The following is a 23,874-nucleotide window of genomic DNA, read 5'->3' as shown; positions in this document are numbered from 1 at the left end:
AAAAATCATCTTTACATTGCTGGTAGGTTATCATTGCACAAATTAACACAATTTCTACATTTAAAAAAATAAAAATTAGAAGAGTTCTAAACTAATGCGCTGTCTTCACTGTATCTCATGCACACACGATTTTAGTCACTCACACAGATCACATTCAGCAACACAAACTTTTTAGCGCTGCCCTGCAATTTTATCAATAAAGTAGCTTAATCGCTCAAGAGCTACATTATCTTTCTCAACAAGGAGCTGGTAACATTATCGTTTCTAAAGAAATTAAAGCCACAGCTTCACTGTTAATAGAGAAACGCGGCAAAACGGAGGTAATTCATACATACACAGACTCTCTCTCTCTCTCTCTGAGAACAGAATATTAAAGTGGAGATCGCTAAACTGCAACCGCGTTTATCCACAGTGGAGAGAGAGCGAGTGCACATGGTTGCCAGGCTGATAAAGATAAGTAGCACACTTAGCAGATATTTCCATATTGCGCAAGTGGGAAGCTCTGTTTCAGGGATTACGTCTCTTTATATCAGGCAACCCAGTTGTGTTCCTCTGCAGCCAGATTAAACCTTGTTATAGCCTATATATTATGCTCTATTCATTTTTAGAAACCTCGCACTTTTCGACTCCATTTTAAACCGTGCTCTCGTATTCAAATTAAGCACGGTCCACTGCTCCACACGTGCCACAATATCGATACAGGGACAGCTGTATCTATACTCGTATCGTCAAATCTCTGTGACGATACATCGTCGTATCGATGTATCGAACACAGCACTAATGATTTGTACGAAAACATGATTTTAGAAAAAATGTACAAGCAAGAAAGCTCACCCCTAAACCTAATTGTTGGTATGGCATAAGTAGATTAAACAAAAACATAAGATCGTACAAATTAGCCACCGAAGCGTGAAATAGTTACAAACTGAAACTGCCATGACAGTGTGTTCGAAAATGTAGCTTGTTTTAAAGCTGAGCTACTGTCAAGTAAACTAGCTTGTAGAGTTGCTACAATTAATTATTTACATTTTTTTAATTCCGGAAGCATATACAACTAGCAAGGAAGAAACACTTTATGCTCCATCTCATTAATTCAAAGCACTTCCATGAAGGGGTCACAGATGATCAAAAAGTCACCATGGGTAAATGATTGCGAGTACGTCGCATTGCAAATCGAGTTCACAGAGGTTGAAGTCTACAACACAAGCTACAAGAGAAACATGAAAAGTAGTTCCCCTGTTAATAACAGATCGTGTTCCGGTGTAAAAGTGCCTTCTCACCCTTTTCAGAGGCAGCGGGGGCGGTTTGGACTGAGCACGAGTCCTGGACACCTGGTTACTGAGGCCACCCTGTTCCTCCTGGTACTTGATGATGACTGAATGATGCACCATGGTCAGGTGTGGGGTAATGCCTCCATGCAAACATGTAAAAATATACTGCGAGAGAGGAAAAAAATTAAAAAATGAGCTCATATGTTCGAGACACATTGAGTTACGGTGCTTATATGGGAGATGCAAGTTCATATCGGTCTTTCTTCCCATTATTCTTGTCATTTCTCCACTTTCAAAAAAATGCCAAAAGCCCTAAAAACTCTTAAATAAAATGTGAATGAGATAAAGCACAAAATTAATGTTTTTTTCGTAAACAGACAATCAGAGACAGACAGCGAGGGATGGAAATGGTAGCCGATGTACAGATGGTTTTATCAGTTCCTGTTTACCAAAATGTACACTATAAAGACCTGACCAGATCCAGTACTCCTGGACTAATCATCATTAGATCCTGCGGCCTGTTCATTTAGGTAGCGTAATGCAGCTGAAATCACATTATCCTCAACGTAGTTGATGTTTTGAAGGCTGGTAGAGATGTATGACTCATCTTTGCAGGTTCAAGTAGTTTCTAAATCAACAACTGTTACAGAGCCGTGAAGTCCTACAATTAATTCAAATCAAGGCCTCTGAAGAGCCTGACAAACTTTACATTGCAGCAAAATGGAATATATAATAGGACAAGATTTAAAAAGACATGCAGCCTGGAGTCTGAAAGTGTGGTGCTTTCATATAAATTTGAAAGAAAATGTAGCTGTGAAGTTGAGATGATGTTGTGACTTTCAGACTTACTTTAAACTGGCAGAGTGGATATTTTCCATAAATGAACTCCCATCTCCCGTTAACCTGAAGGGTGTAGTCCTCTGGCTTCTCCTGCTTGGCCGGTCGGAACACGGTGGACTTCTTTCTCAAGGCGTTCCGTTTCAAAAACATCGGCAGGTCCTGTGGATCTTGCTGGAGAACGAAGGTCTCCTACAAAGTCAAAATGTGAAATGCATAACCAGGGGGTCCAAAACATTGACATTCTTTCATTAGAAAAAGAGTAAGCCTACAATATAGGCTGAAAGTATAGAATAAGTCATAACTATAATGCAAAAACATAATATAGATACATTTAAGGTCAGTAGATTTGTGTTTCAGTAGGGATTAATTAAATTAATATAACATGACAGTAAAGACTTAAACATTGTAGATTTCTATTTCGCATAAATGCTTTTAGAACTTTTATTGAGCAAAGAATCTTGAAAAAATGCATCACAGTTTCCACAAAAATATTAAGCAGCACAACATAATATGACATAACAAGAAATGTTTCTTGAGCAGGGTACTTGATGATGACTGAATGATGCACCATGGTCAGGTGTGGGGTAATGCCTCCATGCAAACATGTAAAAATATACTGCGAGAGAGGAAAAAAATTAAAAAATGAGCTCATATGTTCGAGACACATTGAGTTACGGTGCTTATATGGGAGATGCAAGTTCATATCGGTCTTTCTTCCCATTATTCTTGTCATTTCTCCACTTTCAAAAAAATGCCAAAAGCCCTAAAAACTCTTAAATAAAATGTGAATGAGATAAAGCACAAAATTAATGTTTTTTTCGTAAACAGACAATCAGAGACAGACAGCGAGGGATGGAAATGGTAGCCGATGTACAGATGGTTTTATCAGTTCCTGTTTACCAAAATGTACACTATAAAGACCTGACCAGATCCAGTACTCCTGGACTAATCATCATTAGATCCTGCGGCCTGTTCATTTAGGTAGCGTAATGCAGCTGAAATCACATTATCCTCAACGTAGTTGATGTTTTGAAGGCTGGTAGAGATGTATGACTCATCTTTGCAGGTTCAAGTAGTTTCTAAATCAACAACTGTTACAGAGCCGTGAAGTCCTACAATTAATTCAAATCAAGGCCTCTGAAGAGCCTGACAAACTTTACATTGCAGCAAAATGGAATATATAATAGGACAAGATTTAAAAAGACATGCAGCCTGGAGTCTGAAAGTGTGGTGCTTTCATATAAATTTGAAAGAAAATGTAGCTGTGAAGTTGAGATGATGTTGTGACTTTCAGACTTACTTTAAACTGGCAGAGTGGATATTTTCCATAAATGAACTCCCATCTCCCGTTAACCTGAAGGGTGTAGTCCTCTGGCTTCTCCTGCTTGGCCGGTCGGAACACGGTGGACTTCTTTCTCAAGGCGTTCCGTTTCAAAAACATCGGCAGGTCCTGTGGATCTTGCTGGAGAACGAAGGTCTCCTACAAAGTCAAAATGTGAAATGCATAACCAGGGGGTCCAAAACATTGACATTCTTTCATTAGAAAAAGAGTAAGCCTACAATATAGGCTGAAAGTATAGAATAAGTCATAACTATAATGCAAAAACATAATATAGATACATTTAAGGTCAGTAGATTTGTGTTTCAGTAGGGATTAATTAAATTAATATAACATGACAGTAAAGACTTATACATTGTAGATTTCTATTTCGCATAAATGCTTTTAGAACTTTTATTGAGCAAAGAATCTTGAAAAAATGCATCACAGTTTCCACAAAAATATTAAGCAGCACAACATAATATGACATAACAAGAAATGTTTCTTGAGCAGCAAATCAGCATATTATAATGATTTCTGAAGGACCATGTGACACTGTATCTGTAATGATGCTGAAAATTCAGCTTTGCAAGCACAGGACTAAATTACATATCAGACTATATTCGAATAGAAAACAGACTTCTCTCAAAAATCTTGAAAAATATCTACCCCAAACGTTTGAATGGTACTGCATAATAAAAAACAGAGAAATTTTGCATCTAACTATATTCAAAAACTCAGAATGCGGGACTGCCAAGTTGATTGAGAGTGTGGGGAGACTATGCTTTATGGGAGTGGGTGGTCATGGTTGCCATGATTCTCATTTCCATGGTAACAGCGACTTCTCTGGGGTCTTTGAACAGTTTGTGTTATGAAAGGGGTCCTTGGTTCAAAAAAGTTTGAGAAAACATGCTCTAGTTATAGTAAAAAAGCAGAAAACTCCCTCATAATCACTGATGCGCATAGGATCAGGGTTCACTCACTATAGTATGATTAATTACTCATTATGTGATTGTTTTTCTCTGCAAATGCGGTGTCGAAACGGTCTGGCTTTTGATCCATGTCATGCACTATAAAAACAAGTGCTGCTGGAGGTTTTTTTGCACGCTTCAGACTCATTACAAGGTTAAAGATCATAGGTAAATAACATTCGTGCTGAGTGGGTGGGGGATTGACAGGCAACACAACACATATAAATACTATCAAAGGCTTCACTCTGGAAAACTGGGTCAGTGAGAGCCATGTGTGCCTGCAGATGCTGCAGTGACATCATCACCGTGTAAACGTCTCCTGACTGTTACGATTTGTGATATCAAAGGCAGAAAATATGTCAGTCTAAAATTAGACTTTTGCATGAGAGGATTAAATAGTCAACGACTACATAACATGCTGCTCATTTCACATTATCAGCACAAACAGAAAGCAGATACATAGCATTATACTAAAGGAATGAATTCCCAGAAAGCATAAAAGAATGGTATATTAACATGAACTCGTGTAAAATATGACTTCACTCACCTCACTGCCCTCAAACTTCACATTGACCAAAATCTTTTTGCCGCTGTGCGATTTCCCAGATTGCGCCACTACCGAGCACGGCTCCAAGTCACACGGGAAGTTGAACTCCATCCATGGTTCCCAAGGCAACATCTGACGCACCTGAGCACGCTCTTCACAAAATGTCCGCATTTTTGTTCGGAATTCATTCACCTCATGGTTCTTTTGGGAGTCAAATTCATGATGACCTGTGGAGAAGGTTTTATGCCATTTTGAACAAAGCCAGAATGGTAAAACTGCACTGTCAACATTCAATACGAAAATACTACCAATAATAAAACTCTCCAAGACACAAAAAATGGGTCTGTTCTAATAATGTTGCAGATAAATTAGCAGGGAAGAACAACGCTAAAAGCTAGTAATAAAATCCAATGAATCATATAATCATGCGTTTTTAGGCCAGCAAAATAAAAAGGCTTTTAAATTGACTTTTAAAAGACAGAAGAAAATACCTCCCATATCTTTAGTTGGCCAACATCTAGGATATTTTTATTTTGGCGCAAATTCATCTAGATGCTAGTCGAATTATGCAGAAGGCAACATGAACAGATTGCGTGACCATCCTCAAAAACCATTAAAGGGGTCATATGATGCGATTTCAATTGTGATTCAAATCTCTTTGGAGTGTTACAAGCTCTTGGTGCATAAAGAAACACAGGCGGCGCTGCTCGTCTTCCAGCTCCTCCCGCTCCGCGGTCATGTTGATGCAGGTGAAGACGTAGGCGTCCGGGTCACTCAGGGCACTGAACAGAGGCTCGTTCCTGGCATTCTTCCACACCATCTAAGGCACAAGCCACAAATCAAGACTTTAATGTGGACAGTGGGTTTGACTGCAGTTGATTCCTATAATTTTATTGCAGAGAATCTAATACCAATATGCTGCGTTTTGAATGATATTACCCAGCATACGGTACAGGTAGGCTTCCTGACTATCTCAACCAGAAAGATTTCCTTAGTTAACCAACAAGTGTACATAAAACAAAACACGTCAGGGGTATAAAGAAAGTAACAAGCGGGAAAAAACTGTATAAAAACTGTTTATATCTTAAACAATTGCATTGCTTTCAAGTTTTTACTTGTACTGTAGATATCATTTAATACATTTTAATACCAAATACATTTTAATATATGTTTTAAATTGTTCAAAAATAGGCATTTTTAAAAACCATCTGACTTTATGAATATAATAACCAGCAAATTTAATAATGAAATCAAAAAAATATACTATATTTTTAATCACCATCAATCAAATACTTGTGTATTTAAAATGTCCTGCAATGTATTTAAACAACAGTTTGCTTTTTTTAATTATTATTATTTGTTATTTTAATTATTACAGATGCAGTTTTATGACCTCATATTAAAGCAGTAGTTTTTTTAACATTGACCTCATGAACAAATTCAGCCCATTTGGTGAACCTAATAAATTCACTGAAAAGATCTCTTTACAAATTAGATTTTGATCATTCTCTCATAAACGAGGAGTGTTAAGATATAATATTAACATATTTTAGTAAATAATGATTTCAATTTTGTTATGTAAGATATTCTAAGACTTCCAAAGTTGTACGGACCTCATTTGTGCTGTTTTTTTGTCCTTTTTAAACTACAATCATGATGCTCATTCCAAACAGTCCATGTTATTTGTCAATTATTCATATCTGCAAATTAGCATGTTTGGTGTTTGCATGTGATCAGAGGGTCTCCTCACCTTCTTGATGGTACTAATGGTGTCACTGCGTGCTACGGGAAAGTTGAGGTAGATCCCCGTGGGGAGGAGGAACTCTATGTTGATCTGTTGCCAACCCTCCCTCTCCCACACATCCTGCATGCCGTAGACCCCCGGCGGCATGGTGCAGGAAGCTCATCTACAGCTGACCCCACTGCTGAACACAGATAGACGTTTACGACAGATAAAGTCATACAATACTGAACATGCATGAAGTGTTTACTAGCTGTTACAACCCACTGAACCAATTACAGAGGCAGGGAGTGACCTCAAGACGCTCAATTAATATTCAGCGAGAAGAGAGAGAGCGTGTAACATATGCTGCATAATAAATAATTATTAAGACACTTTTCTTGTAAATGTGCATCACATGCTCTTTAAAAATATATCATTCATATTATGATTAACATCACTTTATAATGGCTAGTAGCAATCGAATGTGTAAGTAAGAGTAAATAATTTAGAATTTTACTGAATAATTACAGAATACTTGTTTCTATCATCACAAAGACAAAATATTATCATAACATAAACCTCAAGAAGTACAATTAAGACACTGTTAAAAGAGAAAACATAGAAATATACTACAAGTTACGTTGCACATGAGCTTTAAAATTATTATAGAATATATTATTTTAATTACTATTTTTTAATATAGAATATATTTATTTTTTAACGCGCTAAAGACTTAACAGTTAGAATGTCCTATGCAGCGTGTTCATACTTCTTCTCTTCTCAAAATATATTTTTTATTTTATACAATATTTATATGCAATATAACATTGCACAATGGTTTGTATCAACCCAGTGACCTGCTAAAAAATGAAAGCTGTGCATACTAGGGTGTATAAAAAATACAGTCAAAACAATCAATCTCTTGTATAGGCAGACAGGTCATTGAATTGCATAAATTTGTTTATATGCACACTACAATAGTTATACTTTACATTATCAATGAAAAAATTACAACTGGAAAATCAATTTAAAGAAGATTTCAATTGCAATTGATCATGAACAGAAGTATGGTGTTCCTGACATGAGATTTCGCATTATATCATATTAATCAATATCTAATATCATATATGCTATGCATGTGTCTGAAGCACACACTGCAGCTCTGTGATGAATTGTCGGACTGTCTAGGGTTACAAAGCCGGCCGGAGGGCCAATATCCGAGAAACGTGGCGCACATCATCTCACATCAACATAGCAATTTCACAAATGTTATACTATATTTTAAACTATGCGTCTGTCGAAAATATATGGTGTACATAAATCGTAGCGATTAAAAATAGCACATTATTTATGATGCATTTTTAAAATGGCAGGTGTCAACACATTTTTGCCTAAGCCACCATGAATAAACCTCTGCTCGTTTCATATTCTCGTGATGGGAAACATGAAACAAAATATGACAATGTGACAGCGCGGACTTACCTTCAAGCCTCACCGGTGGTTCATTTCTCCATCTTCAGAATCAGCGATGCTCCTTTACTTTGACACTGAATATTGATATCTTCTTGGCGCGTGAATGTCGGTCAGCGATCAATACGCCAGTATTTGAATGGTCTGAAATGACAGCAGAAGTGTTAATAATCCTTTAGTGATTGGAGGTGTTAAAGTGGTCGTCTGCACTGCGCCTTCAGCACCGCGTTCCTAACTCGTAGGGATCATCGACATAGTTGTCTCTCTCTCTTCCTCTTTCACGCGCTCACTTGCTTCCTCCTCCTTTCTCTCTCTCTTTCGTTCTCTCCCTTGTTGTCATTCATGCACGGCATATAATACTGACAATAAAAATGTCTGCGTGTCATGAAATCCTTCATTCAGAGAGAAATGGAATGAATATGTTTGGAGAAAACGTTACAGTATAACATCAAGATGTTTGATGTTTTGATGATTTACGACCTTAAATTAACTGGCACCATTTTATCCATTACATAAAGATGTTATGATTTTAACTTTCAAACATACGTAATAAATGTTTGCACTTTTCAGAACGGTTCGAAACAATATTAACGGTCCCTAACTCTTCCTCAGCACACCACCGTCTGGCTTCCTCTGCTTCTGAGGTCTGTTTCCACGCGTGCGACATGCTGCGTTCGTTTGAAAACAGTCTCTGTGATTACTTAACTCTCCTCAATCATGTTTATGCACTATGAGCTATAAATTCGCAGAAATAAATCAAATATAATCCATTATGTGGCTTTTGGTTCATCCGAGTGACTCTAATCTTTTGAATCTGTTCTCCAAGATCCAATTTAAGCTTGTTACGGGTGAGTCACTGAATCATTCACTCAACCGATTCGCCAAAGATGCCAAGTCGGTCACGTTTCAATTAACTTGAATAGCGTATGGTGGTTTTATACGATCATAGTTCTTCAGCCGCTTTCTCTAATTGTTGTGAATGAGACTGACTTAAATTACCATTTTCGTTGAGGCGCTCAAAATATCCTCATACCAGCTCTGGTTCAAGGCCGAGTATTGTTTAGACGACTGGTTCACTCTAGGGGGCGTATTCGTTAATAAGTACAACCAATGAAATGCTCCGTTAAAGCCCTTCTCTAATGCTATTGGCTCATGTTATAGTCACTTCTCGAATGCTATTGGCTCATGTTATAGTCAGTCTTCGAAGGTGGGCGGTGTCACGCTAGAATTCTCTTACTATAAAAACTTAAAAGCTGTAGAAAGGAGTCGATTAAATTACATGTTCAAAAACATCGATTAGTTCACAACGAAACTGTAGTTCAGAGCATGTGTGCTACTATTATCCGACACCAGGTATCACGTGATACCTGTATGCGTAAATACTGTACATAACAGGCTGAATTACTGAACTTATTATTTCCTCATTTTTAAATAAAACCGGCCAGACGTGTCTTCCTGTGAGAGAGTAAGGAAGCTCTAATTCTGGATGCCACTGACAGCGAATAACGATTATGGGTCCATGCATGGGGAAGTCACTTAAAAGCACCAGTCATTCAGTCAAATAAATCTGTCTGCTTTCAGCAAGGAGACGTCTAGTAAAAGGCTATTATTTTATTCCTGAGAACAAATTATAAAGCTTTGCAATGCATTTATATATAAAAAAAATACATATCCTGTAATCCAAATAGAGCACAATCTCTGGCCCATTTATGAAAACACCATTGAATCCAAGACCTGGAACTGCATGTAATTAGTCACATGCTGTTTAATCATCTGCATAGACATTTATAGGTCTTCTTTTCAGCCATCTGAAAGACTATAGTGGTGCAGTGATGATAACAAGCTTTTAAAATGCACTGCACCATTGAAAGCTCGCAGCTTGTGAAAACAGGAAGTGTATGTGCAGAACAGAAACTCAGAGTGAAATAAAGCCAAAGACCCCTGTGCCCACATCCGCCCACCTTCAGCCCCTGCCCACAAGTCACTGCAGGCCAAAGTGCACTATGCTGCCAGACAGCTGATCACTGCAGGGAAGTTACTGGAGGTGATGGGGAAAACCAAACACATGCAATGTCATTACAGCCCCTGAAATAATCAAATCAAGCTGTAGAAAGAGGCCTCGGATGCCTTTAAGGGAAATTATGGATGGACATACAGCGCTGCATCTGAGACCATGGTCTAATATTCATATTGCACTTACAATGCATCAAACACTTCTTTAAATTTTAACTGTTAAAGTAACAGTCTTTCCTCACCATGGCAACAGTTTCAAAGCCTCATGTAGCCTTGGGATTACTCCGTCTTTCTTTATAAATGATCTCGTTTGTTCATCCAGCAGCTTGTATTTGAATATGGGCTGGTTTTTATGTTAAGATAAAACTATATTATATTTCTCTGTTCAAAGGCACTTTAGGACAGGGAATGACAAGTTTAAGCTGTAGTGAGTGTTTTGCTCATCACATGTCTAACCTAAATTGAGGTCAGTGGACTAAGATTTGCACTATCACAAGGAATAGACATCTCATGTCAACTATTACAATAGCTCATGCCTTTTTCTGTAAACCCAATAAATGGATTCACAGAAACATGCTACGAGAAGGTGGCCACCACATATCAATATATATATATACATTTTGTATATAATAAAATATGTTCAGATTAATTATATAAGCGGTCAATCAACATAATCTGTCTATATAAACTGTTAGTATGAAAACTAAAATACTACAACATCTTTTTACAGATAATAGGTCAAAAGGCCACAAGGGGGCGGCATTTAGCTACACAGTTTACTGTGGAGTTAGAATTACACAACCATGATCTTGCTCCATATTTTGGAATAATCATCTCATAATTTTAATCACTATTATTCACGAATGTTCATTATAATTAAGTATTTGCACTGCACTTAGCATTTACAGACACTGGATAGATTAGATATTGAAGCAGTGATTTTCGTGTCATTTTGTGCGTTTTTCAAATAAAACAATTGGACAAATTGTTTTTTTTTTTTTTATATTTGTAATTTTATTTTAATATTATTATTATTTCTTTAATTAAGTTTGATCAAATGCAATTGGCCTAGTAATATATAATAAATAGTCAAATAAATGAGACTTGTATGACTACACTAAAAAAAAATGGTGCTATATAGCACTAAAAGCGGTTCTTTGGCTCGTAATCATAGGGGAACCACTTTTAGTGCTATTTAGCACCTATTCTTACAGGTGCTATATAGCACCTTTGTCAAATGGTGCCATGTAGAACCATAAGAGGTGCCATATAGCACTTTTTCTCAACAATGGTGCACCAATCATAACTCATCCATCGGTAGTGGTGCTATATAGCACCTTAACCACTCCAAAGAACCGCTGAAGAACCTTTTTTTTTTAGAGTGTAGTTATCAGAATTTTATCAGAGAAAAATTCGAACAGGTTATGAACATTTACATATAAAAAAATACTTTCAAACTCCAGAAATGCAGACACTGAACATGTCTATTCAATATACAAAATATTTTGTAAAGAAAATACACTTTTGCATATGTAAAGAACTCTTGTAAACAACTTGTGCAAAGAGTTTCCACTAAATAAAATATTCATCAAACATTTTTAAACGGTATGCAAACCGTACATCCATTTTAAGATCCTTAATTCTATCTCAATACATGGTAAAAATAAATATGCTTATGTAGGCTATCTTGATGCTTTTTAAACATTTGCTGAAATTTATGGAAACTGACAACTTGCCAACAACCAAGTGCGTTTTGAACAGCTCTTCGTCTCTTGACTTTTAAGTGAACAATAGTTTAACAATGTAACAATATTTCATTCGAGAAAATCCACAAAACACAACTGTAAACCCATTAGTTATACAGTAAACAAATTAATGCAGCGAATGCAACATTTCTACCTAATTTCAACCAGCCAGTCTGACTTGAAACGGCACGTTTAACATCTCCAAAGGTTAACGTAACAAAAACAGCAAATCTAGATCCAAATGAATTTTTTTGCCTACTTATATTCAGTTTTCACGTGTCTGTCCGTCAGTCAAACGGATGATGCACCTGTTCGGGATGGCCGTTGTGCGGCGGGTAGCTGCAGGCGGAGATGGAGCTTCCGCCAGGGCTCACCGGAGGAGTCATGCCGCTCAGAGGCACCAGAGCGTTCGGATGCCGGTGGTACGGTCTGTAGGACGGGTGAAGGTGATGGTGTTGACCGTAGTAATAACTCACGGGAGAGTTAGCGTAATCGTTTGGAGACAGAGGGCGCGCGTTACCAAGCATGGGCTGCAGGTAGCTGGAGATGTGCGTCGGAGAGCTGGACTGGTGGCTCCAGGAGCTGGCGCTGCTGACGAACGGGCTTTGCCAGTAAACGGGCTCCTGTTGCAGGCAGTACGAGTCGGTGAACTTAAATCCAGACGGTAAGGTTGGTGGTCTGTAGGGTCTCTTGACGCGCCTCCTGCGCCTATAATTACCCTTCTCAAACATATCGCTAAACGCTGGGTCTAGCGTCCAGAAGTTCCCCTTCCTCTCCTCGCCGCTCTCCCGGGGAATCTTCACGAAGCACTCGTTGAGGCTCAGATTGTGCCTGATGCTGTTCTGCCATCCCTTTTTGTTCTTCTCGTAGTATGGAAACTTGGATATGATGAAGCCGTAGATGTCATTCAGGGTCAGCTTCTTCTCCTCGCTTTCTCTGATGGCCATTGCAATGAGAGCCACGTACGAATAAGGAGGCTTTTCTGGTGCTGGAGCGGCTCCTCCATCCCCCGCGGTACCCTGGCAGTCCTCTGCGGTATCGCGGGATTGCAGGTTATCAGACCCCGCGCTGCGATCCATGAGATGGGCTTGAGCTGGATGAATGAAAAGGCGAGATTCTCCGCAGCGAACAGCACGGGTGTAAAGTTAAAAGTGTCCAGGTGTGCTTCGGATTTGCTTTAGTCTCCACCTACCTGCCCTGCCTCCTGTTGGTATCCTGAAATAGAGGTCAAAAGTTCGCGAATTCAACATGAAAGAGGCGCGCGAGGGTCGCAGACGTATTTGGACTGCTTGGTAAATGTTACAGTAAACATCTGTTTGATGTCGCCGGCATTAAAAAACACTTGCTAACCGCGTTAAGCCAACATTAATAAAATAATAATAATATGTTTTCTTGTTATTCTTATTATGTTGTGAATTGATTGTGCAATTGAATTTAAAATATTTGATTAAATATAAAAACTGCAGGCTAAAGTTTGCAATGTCAAAAAGCATTGCAAATCATTCTGTCCTTTATCGTATTTTAAAAGGTTTGTGCGCACCTTTTTAATCCGCAGGCCTAAATAATCATGATTTAGGCTAAATAATATTAGACACATATATAACATTTAAACACATTTAACTAACTAACGCATTTATGGATTTTGTGGACTGCGCATGTTTCAAGAACAAAGAGCATCTGATTTGTAAACTTCATCCTCTGCACAGTCTTCCCACAACTGCTCCGTCCAATCAAATAGATGAAACGTGCCATCAAAGGTGCCGCCTTGTTAAGACCTTATTTGATGACCTGTATTCTCAACATAATATAGGCAAAACATAGCCTATTTTATAACTTTATATTTGTTGATGTGAAATTGTGATTTTTTTTCTTGAAATATGGGCTGTAAAAGTCTATTTAAAAAGTTAACAATTAGGCTTTTTAAAAAAGTATTTTAAATTCTTTTTAAAAAAGTTTTTTTTTTTTTCTTCTGATAGTGATTGGACTGGAATTAATTATCTGAAATTATAGCAATATTTAGGCTGAAAATGAAAGTCTTTTGGATTAAAGTTGTGTGAATTTGGCTTTAAGATTGACTTGCATAATGAGCTTAAAATGAGCCAGATTGTTATTGACTAATAATTAGCAATACATTTATTACAATATTTATTATTTTTTAATGTCAGTTAATTGTTAGTTCATATTAGCTCAGGTCCATTAAATAATATTAACAGATACAACTTTGGTTTAATGTATATATGTATATAATATAACTAAGATTAATACATGCTTTATCAGTATTTTTTAGAATTGTTCATTCATGCATAGTTATTTATTGCTATATATAACTAATAACTAATGTTAACAAATGGAACCAGTAGAGTGTTACCTATCATTTTAATAACTGCAGTGTGAATTATTCTGCATATTGTCATTGAATGAATCTTGAGCTCAGAGACATTGTTTTCAATAAATAAACAAACAAATAAATAAAGAAAATAAATACTGTTTGGGAAATTGTTCATTTATATCAGCATTTTTGAACATTATTCTCAACAGGTTTGATCAACTAAAATTAAAAATGTAATTCTGTAATGAACTTGCTCTTTTGTACGTTAAGTGCAAAAATATATATATTTTTAAATGTATTTATGCTATTTATTTCAAAATCGCAGTAATATCAGTGATTTATGGAATGTGCAGTATATACAGTATAATTGACCACAGGTTGTAATGTCCTTAGTCTGAATGTGTCTTACAATAACATAAAACATTCTTACAGCAACATGCATGTATTAACTTGCCTTTTTTGGGGGGGGAATTTCCCACTCTGACAGTTCCATCTTTATGTGCATCGACAAATACATTGCTAACTACAGTGCCTCATATCTTCAGTTACCTCCATTAAAGGCAGCACATTCATTAGAGTAAATACATCAGAAATCCATCTTCTAAACCATTTGCAAAACACATTAATGGCTTGTAATTCAAATGAATTTGCATTCTGTTCTTTATTTTTTATACCACTCTGAGCTGTATGTCCTATACTGAGAGAATCCAGATTGTTATCATTCTTTCAGGAGACAGACTGTCTACACCCAGCCAGTGATGGAGAAAGATAAACTCTGGTACTCTGGAATACTTTTGATTTACTTTCAGTTCCCATTGTATATTTTTCCTTACACTTTTTGAAAATGTAAATGATTGCATCGTTCTCTAACACAATTCAAAAGGGCAACATGCAAGAACAACTGAATGTTTCAAATACATCATGATATGGGAACTGCAACACAAAATAAGATCAAGGAAAAACCTTCACAACTACCTTCACTATTGACCTGTTCAGTGAGCAACTGACTTTACAAATACATGCTCAGAATTTCTGAATGATGAAAGAGAACGTTTAAAATTTACATTTACATATTAACTAGACACAACAGTAGCAGGAGAAATTAGTCAAGGAGTCAACAATATTTGTAATATACAATGCCAGAGATTAGGAAGCAATCTAGAGAAAAGGAGAAATTCAGAGAAGAATTTCAGATTTCATTATTTTTTTTTTAACACGAGTGTGAAAAAATACAGAAGACACCAAAACCAATGTATAACTATTACAGTGGAGATTTATTTCAATCTGGTAATTGAAACACCTTTATTTTATGTACAAAATATTAAATTATCCTGTTTTCCCTTGACATTATGAGTTAAATCATAAAACAGTCAGAGGCTCAATGGACACAGTAACAGACATTTGCTACACCAAATCTTTCAGTGTCACATTGTTAACAAATCAACACAAACATATTGCACTTTATAATATCACATCATTACGATAATGACATGACATGGAATTCTTCTTTCAGGATGTAGGATAAACAGAAACACTTAAATGTACAGCAATATGGCAAAGTCGTCAAATAGATTTTTTTTATAAAGATGCAACACATGCCCAACAGACATCATTCTGTTAAACTAAACAGCACAAGCATTCAGTCTGAAACACATCCAGTGTGTAAAAACACAAAAACTGATTGAACATGCACAAAAACATGTTTTACAAAGCTCACATCATACTTTGCAGCATAATGTAGAATCTCAGCTGTATTTAACAGAGCTCAAGTTAAGAGGATACGGTCTTCTTATTTATTTGAGAATTCCTTTATTCTCCATTATTATATCCACAATTGTTGAGCAGCAAGAATAAAGTTGTAGTCGTCACCCAAGGGAAATGCTATCCATGTATTTCCATGATATAGATTTACTGAGCACGCAGGTGACAACGACCAGTGTACATCCCAGGTTGACCTTGAACAGGTCTTTTCTATATGCTCATCTCCAATTGTAATAAAGATAGAAACCGATAAAGGTTAAGTTAATGGTCAGGCTGGCAAACAGTAGACCAGGCCAAAGTGTCAGGCCCAAAAACCCTGTGAAAAAGACAAAAACATTCAAACAATAAATAATTATGCAGAACAGAGTAAACACTGCTACTCTAATGAACTTCCTATTCGCACCTTTCCATCCAGGCTTGCTGTCAGTTCCATTTCCTGTGGTCGTGTCTACACGGCAGTTTGAAGAACCGGAGGAGCTGCCCATTCGCTTCTCCACATGCTCAAACACACTGCCCTCATCGATCAGTGAACCTGAATCTCAAACAAAATCATATCTATATCAATCTTAAAAGTTCAAGAATATTGAGAACAGAACATATAAATAACATATGTGACCCTGGACCACAAAACCAGTCATAAGTAGCACAGGTATATTTGTAGCAACAGCCAACAATACATTGTATGGGTCAAAATTATTTAATTTTTATTTTATGCCAAAAACCATTAGGATATTAAATAAAGATCATGTTCCATTAAGATATTTTTTTTATTTCCTACCAAAATTGACCCTTATGACTAGTTTTGTGGTCCAGGGTCACATTTGCCCATAAAACCAACAGACTTGAATGATATGAGGTTTTTAAATTAAGAAACGGAGGTTTCTAATCTTCAGTTATTAGTAATACAATATAATTTTCAAGTAATACTAGTAAATAAATAGATAGAAGATTGCACCTTAAAAATAGCATTAGTATGTTGTCCTCCAAAAAGCATTTGGACACTTAAGATAATAAAAGTTAGTTGACAAAAAAAAAAAAAAAGTCACAGTCACACTTTTCAAAAGCAAAATAAAGCAATACAAAATTTGGTAACATTTTAGGGCCACTCTATACTATCATTCAGCTCAAATGGTTGACAGAAACTTTAGGACATTCATGTAGATTAAAAATACATCCAAAAGTGTCCTATACCATGATTCTGTGAATGGAAGTGTGGAACATCAGGCAAGAATCCTCCGCTGTGCACGTGGCGTTGCTCTGAAAGAAACGGAGGTGGTGAGGCCAAACTTAAAGGCTCCAGAGGAGAGGAAAAGAGCCGCAGCTTTTGCCCACTGATGTTGAGTCTGGCCGGACTGATGAGTGGCCGGCACTGCCTGGCGGAGCTGGAGGTGGAAGTGACAGATCCTGCCACGGAAGAGGTTGGAGATGGTCCAGGAGAGGAGGGTTGGCTTCCAGATTTTAGAGAGAAGTAATCTATTGAAAAATGAAAGAAATTAGTTTCACCGCGTTTATCAAATGGCGATGTGACTGATAAGTAGTAGACAATTATCATATACGATTTATCTGGTTTGAGTTCATAAAGATGTATACAACAATTCCTTCACTTCTTCAGAATTACCTGAAGGTGGAGAGTCTTTACACTGTGAAGATGGTCTACTCCCACTGAACAGGAAACCTGAATCTACAAGCAAAAGAACAAATCAGCACAATTGTTTGGGGGTCATTTTTATGTTTTACTTGATCAAAAATACAGTAAAAGTGGTAATGTTGTGAAGTATTTTTATACCATCTCAAATAACTGTTTTCCATTTTTTAAATGCATTTTATTCCTGTGATGCAAAGCTGAATTTTCAGCATCACTACTACTCCAGTCTTCAGTCACATGATCCTTCAGAAAAACATTGTAATATGATTCAGTGCTCATTATTATCAATGTTAAGAACAGTTCTGCTGCTTAATATTTCTGTGAAAACTTTTTTTTTTCAAGATTCTTTGAAAAATAGAAAGTTCTTATTACGTTCAGCACTTATTCAGAAATGTTTTCTAACATTATAAATGTATTTACTGTCACTTTTGATCGATTTAAAGCGTCCATGCTGAATACATTTTTTGGACAGTAGTACAACTGCAGTTTCTTATTTGAAACATTTCTATGGCTGCCTTCTCAAAAAGTGAAAGATAGCTATCCCACAAAAGACTGATAGAAATTGCCAGCAATTTTCATGATACAACACAAGCATCCAACTGCAAAGTAGAGACATTTAACGCTCTCATTCTGTCATTCCAGGAATGTCTCCATATGTGGAGCCAACACAGCTGCAGCTGTAGAGGAGCAGCACCATTACTGACCATTATAGAGCAGATGGGTGAAGGTACATGATGGAGCAGGAACAGGCCCTGCTCACACAAAAGCCTTTTCAAGACCTCCTATAGAAGTGTGACGGAGAGATGAGTGATAACTCTAATGCTTCTGTAAAAACAAGCTGTGAGAGAACTCACTGGACTCTTAGTGATATTTTTTTAAATGAAAACTTTTGTTAGCTGTTGAAGATCACCATTACATATCCATCCAAGAGTGTAAAGATCAAGCTCTGGCCCTTTTTATCACACCTGCCGAGCCACTGCATCTGATTACAGGAGGCTGACGTTTGCCATCGCATCTGGTCTCGTCTGAAGATCCACACATGAAACGAACCATGATTCTTCTACCGTCTCACAACAGTCATTTAAACACCACTCCCGACATCACCCTGATCCCAGGCTTTAAAAGCCTGTGTATTACAAAGTCCTGTTTACTGACAGGTCAAAGTTAAAAGCTATGGCAAACCAAGCTGTTGCCCCTGCCATCCCTTTTGATATACAGTATGAACAATATGTTGGTAGGTTATGCAGAGTTAAAACTGTCAGTCAATTAGGTAACTATTTTTTTTTAATGCATAAACATGAATCAAAACATTATTGTTAAAGGGGTCATATGATGCGATTTCAATGCAGAAACAATAATGTACAGTATGTGGAAAATAATGTGTTTTTTGAACCTTAAACCGCATAAACACATTTCATTACACCAAATACACAAAATAATGTTCTTTTTAGCAGCATCATATGACCCCTTTAAAGTAATAGTTCATCGAAAAATTACATTTCTGTTATTTACTCATTTTGCTCCAAAATGTGACTTAAAAAAAAAAACAAATCTTTTCTACACTGATAGTTCATATTGATCTGTATCATATCTGATATGAGAGCTGATATGGAGGGCATTATCAGTGAATAATGTTCTTCGCACAGCTTCAAACACTTTTGGAGTTTGATAGCCTGTGGTCAATATATGTCACTGGACAGAGAAAAATTGTTCCACTGAAAAAATAACAGCATACAGCTTTGGAACAGCATGACAGTGAGTAAATAATGACACATTTTATTTATAGGTTCACCATTCTTTTAAATTCAAAGATAAAATAAAAGAATGTAAATCAGTCACTTCCTGTAACTGGAAACTCATCAGCAGTGGGAAAATCCCTGTAGCATGCAGGTAGCTGGAGATACTGAACAGATTATTTCTCAATCACACTTCACAGTTTTCTTTGGCAGTTGGCAAAATTCCCCTGCTAGGTGCGGCAGTGTCTGGGTTGAAGAGTGAGCTGAGTTCCTTGTACCATGCATTCAGTCAGTCAGTGACCCACATCTTTCCCATCATGCACTTCTGCACTGGTTCCACAAAACAGCACCTGGGGCCTCTCAGCTCTCACTATAGCAGCACATCTCACTTCTTCACAAACAAAGTGAAGGCTTTTCTACATTATATGACTATTACAACTATGTTACAAAAAGCCAAATTCATTGCACAGCCTATTAAGTTTTATTGCAATATTTATTTAATTATAATTAGTTTTATTTAAAATATTTTTCATATTTATATATCAGCAGGTTATATGCATGGTTAAAAAAAGTGTATTTGATTAAATATACAGAAAAACAGTAATGTTGTAAAATATTGTAAAATTACAGATTAAATAAAATGTTTTCTATTTTAATACGTCTTAAAATGTAATTATTTCTGTGATGGCAAAGCTGAAGTTTCAGTAGCCATTACTCCAGTCTTCAGTGTCGCCTTTAGAACTTATACTAATATGCTGATTTGGTGCTCAGTTATTATCAATTATTATTGGTGGTTAATTTTTAATAACAGTTATTATTATCAATGTTGAAGACTGCCCAATATTTTTTGTGGAAACCACAATACAATTCTCAGGATTTTCTGATGAATAGAACGTTCAAAAGAACAGCATTTATTTGAAATAGAAATCTTTTATAACATCATAAATGTATTCACTTCTATGATCAATTTTATTTGTCCTTGCTGAATAAAACTTGTTTTTTAAAGCTTACTTGCCCCAAAGTTTTGAATGGTAGTTTATCACAGTTTCCACACAAATCTTAAGCAGCAAATCAGCATATTAGAATGATTTATCTATCTTATGCTTTACCTGCTCGTGCGAGGGAGGGGATAGTTCCCAGAGAGAGGGCCCTGTTGAGTCGCCCAGGCAGCGAGGAGGGCGAGGCTTTGCGCATTCTGTGGCTTTGCTGGCGGATGAGCAGCTGTGACAGGTTGGGGGGAGGAGTTGGGATGAAGGCAGAGGATGCAGACACAGGTGCAGACAGCGAGGGACAGTGATTACTGTAGTACGGCCCAGGAGAACTGCCAGACAGATACCTGCAACAGACAGAAGAGAATCAGTCCACTGCTGAGTTTCATGGAGCAAATATCTCTTCAGTTACTGCTATGGAGGAAAACTGCAGAAAACTCTGCAGACTTCCACAGAATTCAAAAGCCTGATTATGGCTCCTCATTTGATGAATGTAGTAGATTTCAGTGTTGTAAAGATTTCATTTCAGATAATAGATATAAAGAATTTAAGCTAGCATATCTGTAAATGTATGAAATTATACATTAGTAATAGCTCAGTCGATATCCACTTGCTCAGTTCAAACATTTGATGCGTTCACGCTAATTTCCTGCTTACGTTTCTCTAATTTATAAAAGCACAACAAGCTTCCATCTCAAACAACCTTTAAAAAAAAATGGCAAACACACAGTTCGCATTTTATCAGCGTTTTATTTCACTTTCATAATAGGGTTAAATAATACAAGTAGTGTAATACAGCTCCAGCATGCTGCTTTACTCAAAATACAACATTATTACAACAAATCTGAACTTACGTTTCTGGACGGAAACCATTTCACACTATTCAACAATGCAGTTGCTCATTTCACATTATATCTTTGGGGTCATTCCATGTCAAAATCACCAGAAACCACTGATCAGGTGTTGATGATATACCAGAAAAAAGCACAGCAATGCCACAAACTGATTATTTCAGTTGAGGGTTTCTCAAAGTCAGACAACTATTTCCAGCCTGTGGGCAAAAAAGTATTAAAAAGATTTTTAGATTTGTAATGGTCAGAGGCCACAAAACATTAAGATGCATTTGAGATTCTAGTTTATTGTTTTATGGTAATTGAACTGCTTGTAAGACCTAAACTGGTCCAAATCAAAGTCTTAACTTGGTAAGAAACTGGATTTGACAATCTTGAAATTGGCAATATTCCTTAAACCCAATGATTTTCCTTCCAATCAATCCCTGACATAATGCGCCTTGATACAACATGCACAGATCTGTGATTTCATGTTGACAGGTCCTACCACATTATATCCTCAGTGCTAAATTCAGTTTTACTTATTTACTCACATTTGAAATCATATGAAAACTGGGGAGGCAGCATACTTCCAGACAATCTAAATTAGTCTAAAAAAATGAAATAGTCAATAAAGGATCAAGTATACTCACAAAAACACAATGCTGTTCTAAATAAATGTTATACATCATAAACAGATACTTGTTTCAATGCCAAGTCTAAATGCACAGCACACTATTATTTGGATTTACCAACCATCAGCCTTTGGCAAACAAAACTACAATAATGAGGATACTAAATATTCAACTATACTGAAGTCTACAGTTAAATACTCAAATAAGTGAAATATGCCACAAGTCATCATAAAAAAAAGTTAATGAAACTTTACATTAGGCATGTTTCACCTTTTGGTAATACAAAATTATAAATATTAAAGCTCGTCGGAGGTGGACAGGTACCATAAGATCTGTATAAGTTGATACACATCTAATGGAAATTAACATAATTGATTTAAATAACAGAACAGTTGCAGACAGTAAGTGTCTAAGTCACATTAGTACTTTGATCACAGCAAAAAACTAACTTCACAGCATATGCCACATGCATACAGTAACTTGGGAAATACAGTGATGGAAACCTACAAAAACATACAATCTATAGTCGTACTGTCACAACGTCACACGTTTCTAGACCACAGCCAAAATACAATGCTTAGTTTTCCATACGATCCCTACAAAGCTTTATTTGTAGAAGTTTTGAAAATGTGTCTCTTTTGTTAGACACTTGAAAGAGATGGCTATGTGTTATAGAGCTTTAGTGTGGTTAGTAGTATTCAAACTAAATGGCATGTAATACAATGTAGTGCACCTATAACACTTTACAATATAGTAAATATAATGTTCATAATATAATAAGTATAGTGCTATGCAAAGTTAGCTAATTTTCTGAAAAATTGCATAAATTCTGTACTGAGGTAACGATGACAAAATCAACCCGGTGGTGGAGACAGACTTGAAATTCAAGTTAATTAAGAATCAAAACGAAGAGAGACAAATATTTTGAGACTCTCTCAAATGTGCTCAGCTGTAGCTTAACCTCAAAAGAGAACGCTGAGTACTTGAGCTAAAATATAGCACAAGTCTAACATATCTGTATGTTGCTAGCAACTAAATACTGATAATATAACTTTTGTTATGACATTGCAAATATGAGATCAGAGCAGTATTGGCATAATACAGAATTTTTGTTACAGTTTAATATAGTGGGTATAGTTTTAGGCGGTTTAAGTTGCACATGTTGTGTAAATTTTAAGCTTAAATTCAGTGATGGAAAAAAATATCCCCAAATCCCTAAGCCCCATTGCAATTTCTTGTTGAACAATGCATTTTCTATTTCAATGCAAAAACATCATTATACACCGCAAGATGCATAAAAAAAAATCATTCACTCATGAACTAGTCTGTATTTTTACAAGCTACCCCAAACCTGTGAATTCAACCTGCACCAAAACAAAGGTAAAATTGACATGTTCTGCCTTGTCAAATTAGGGGCATGGTGGTAATGTCAAGCGCTACAAAAAGACCATAAACAATCCTTTTCTAGTACTTTGAGCAAGCTCATCCACACAGACTACTTTTTTTATATATCAGCATGGCGTTTAAAAGGCCTATTTAGCAACATCTTGGCCATGGAGGTTTATAATGAGTGCATTAGATAGTTAGTGTAAACTGAATACATTTGGGAGGAAAATGTTCTGAGAAAAAAAAAAATCAAACTCTTGATTCTACATGTACCAAAAGTGTCCTCGATTACAGATCCCATAAAATATCTTATCTTAGTGTCACTGCTCAGATTCTGACCTGCGACCTCTGGCTCTTCTCTGACTCATGGATTTGCGTGTTGCCACAGCGGCAGCGAATCCCACCAGACAACACACAGAAGTGATACCCAACTTGACCGTTTCCAACCAATCAGGGATGTCCGTCTTGAGGTAACACTCGGCCAGGTAAAAACATATCACCAGGAGCCAAAGCACAGAGGCCACAGCGTCAATTCTCCTCAACCTTGAGGAGAAAATAAATATATTTAATTTATAATTAAAATAAATTTACATATATGTATACATTCACTTATATAGTAATTACAAATATATTTATCCTATATATATATATATATATATATATAT

At 36.5% G+C, this 23,874-nt stretch overlaps 3 protein-coding genes and 1 long non-coding RNA gene across 5 annotated transcripts in view; 1 reads left to right on the top strand and 3 right to left on the bottom strand.

Moving 5' to 3' along the window:
* The window catches only part of LOC107681979 (phosphatidylinositol 4,5-bisphosphate 3-kinase catalytic subunit delta isoform-like), a 27,911-nt gene extending 18,672 nt beyond the window's left edge, over nt 1–9,239 (bottom strand). Inside the window, exons 1-7 of the mRNA XM_016478376.1 lie at nt 9,140–9,239; nt 8,153–8,284; nt 6,698–6,872; nt 5,633–5,767; nt 4,948–5,292; nt 3,412–3,591; nt 1,281–1,436 (exon numbers count right to left, since the gene is read on the bottom strand). Of these exons, the coding sequence (XP_016333862.1) occupies nt 1,281–1,436; nt 3,412–3,591; nt 4,948–5,292; nt 5,633–5,767; nt 6,698–6,838 (957 nt within the window). The 5' untranslated portion in view covers nt 6,839–6,872; nt 8,153–8,284; nt 9,140–9,239. The remainder of the gene's footprint in view (nt 1–1,280; nt 1,437–3,411; nt 3,592–4,947; nt 5,293–5,632; nt 5,768–6,697; nt 6,873–8,152; nt 8,285–9,139) is intronic.
* LOC107681980 (uncharacterized) lies at nt 630–23,525 on the top strand. The gene is made up of 3 exons (XR_001633324.1): nt 630–640; nt 10,311–10,316; nt 23,354–23,525. It is a non-coding gene; the product is annotated as an uncharacterized LOC107681980 (long non-coding RNA).
* LOC107681978 (forkhead box protein L2-like) lies at nt 11,841–13,054 on the bottom strand. The gene has a single exon (XM_016478375.1). It carries the CDS (start codon nt 12,975–12,977, stop codon nt 12,186–12,188), a length of 792 nt encoding a protein of 263 aa, XP_016333861.1. The 5' UTR covers nt 12,978–13,054; the 3' UTR covers nt 11,841–12,185.
* The window catches only part of LOC107681977 (transmembrane protein 201-like), a 12,823-nt gene continuing 4,449 nt past the window's right edge, over nt 15,501–23,874 (bottom strand). Inside the window, exons 6-11 of one of the 2 annotated variants that reach the window (XM_016478372.1) lie at nt 23,549–23,752; nt 20,479–20,705; nt 17,607–17,669; nt 17,180–17,461; nt 16,392–16,526; nt 15,501–16,304 (exon numbers count right to left, since the gene is read on the bottom strand). In XM_016478372.1, the coding sequence (XP_016333858.1) occupies nt 16,207–16,304; nt 16,392–16,526; nt 17,180–17,461; nt 17,607–17,669; nt 20,479–20,705; nt 23,549–23,752 (1,009 nt within the window). In that variant the 3' untranslated portion in view covers nt 15,501–16,206. The remainder of the gene's footprint in view (nt 16,305–16,391; nt 16,527–17,179; nt 17,462–17,606; nt 17,670–20,478; nt 20,706–23,548; nt 23,753–23,874) is intronic. The other variant, XM_016478374.1, reaches the window with a different exon arrangement.

Source organism: Sinocyclocheilus anshuiensis, unplaced genomic scaffold, assembly GCF_001515605.1.
Source record: "Sinocyclocheilus anshuiensis isolate Anshui unplaced genomic scaffold, SAMN03320099.WGS_v1.1 scaffold2090, whole genome shotgun sequence".
Lineage (NCBI taxonomy): Eukaryota > Metazoa > Chordata > Actinopteri > Cypriniformes > Cyprinidae > Sinocyclocheilus > Sinocyclocheilus anshuiensis.
Note: the sequence above shows the minus strand (reverse complement) of the source record. Positions and strands in the feature narration are given on the sequence as shown.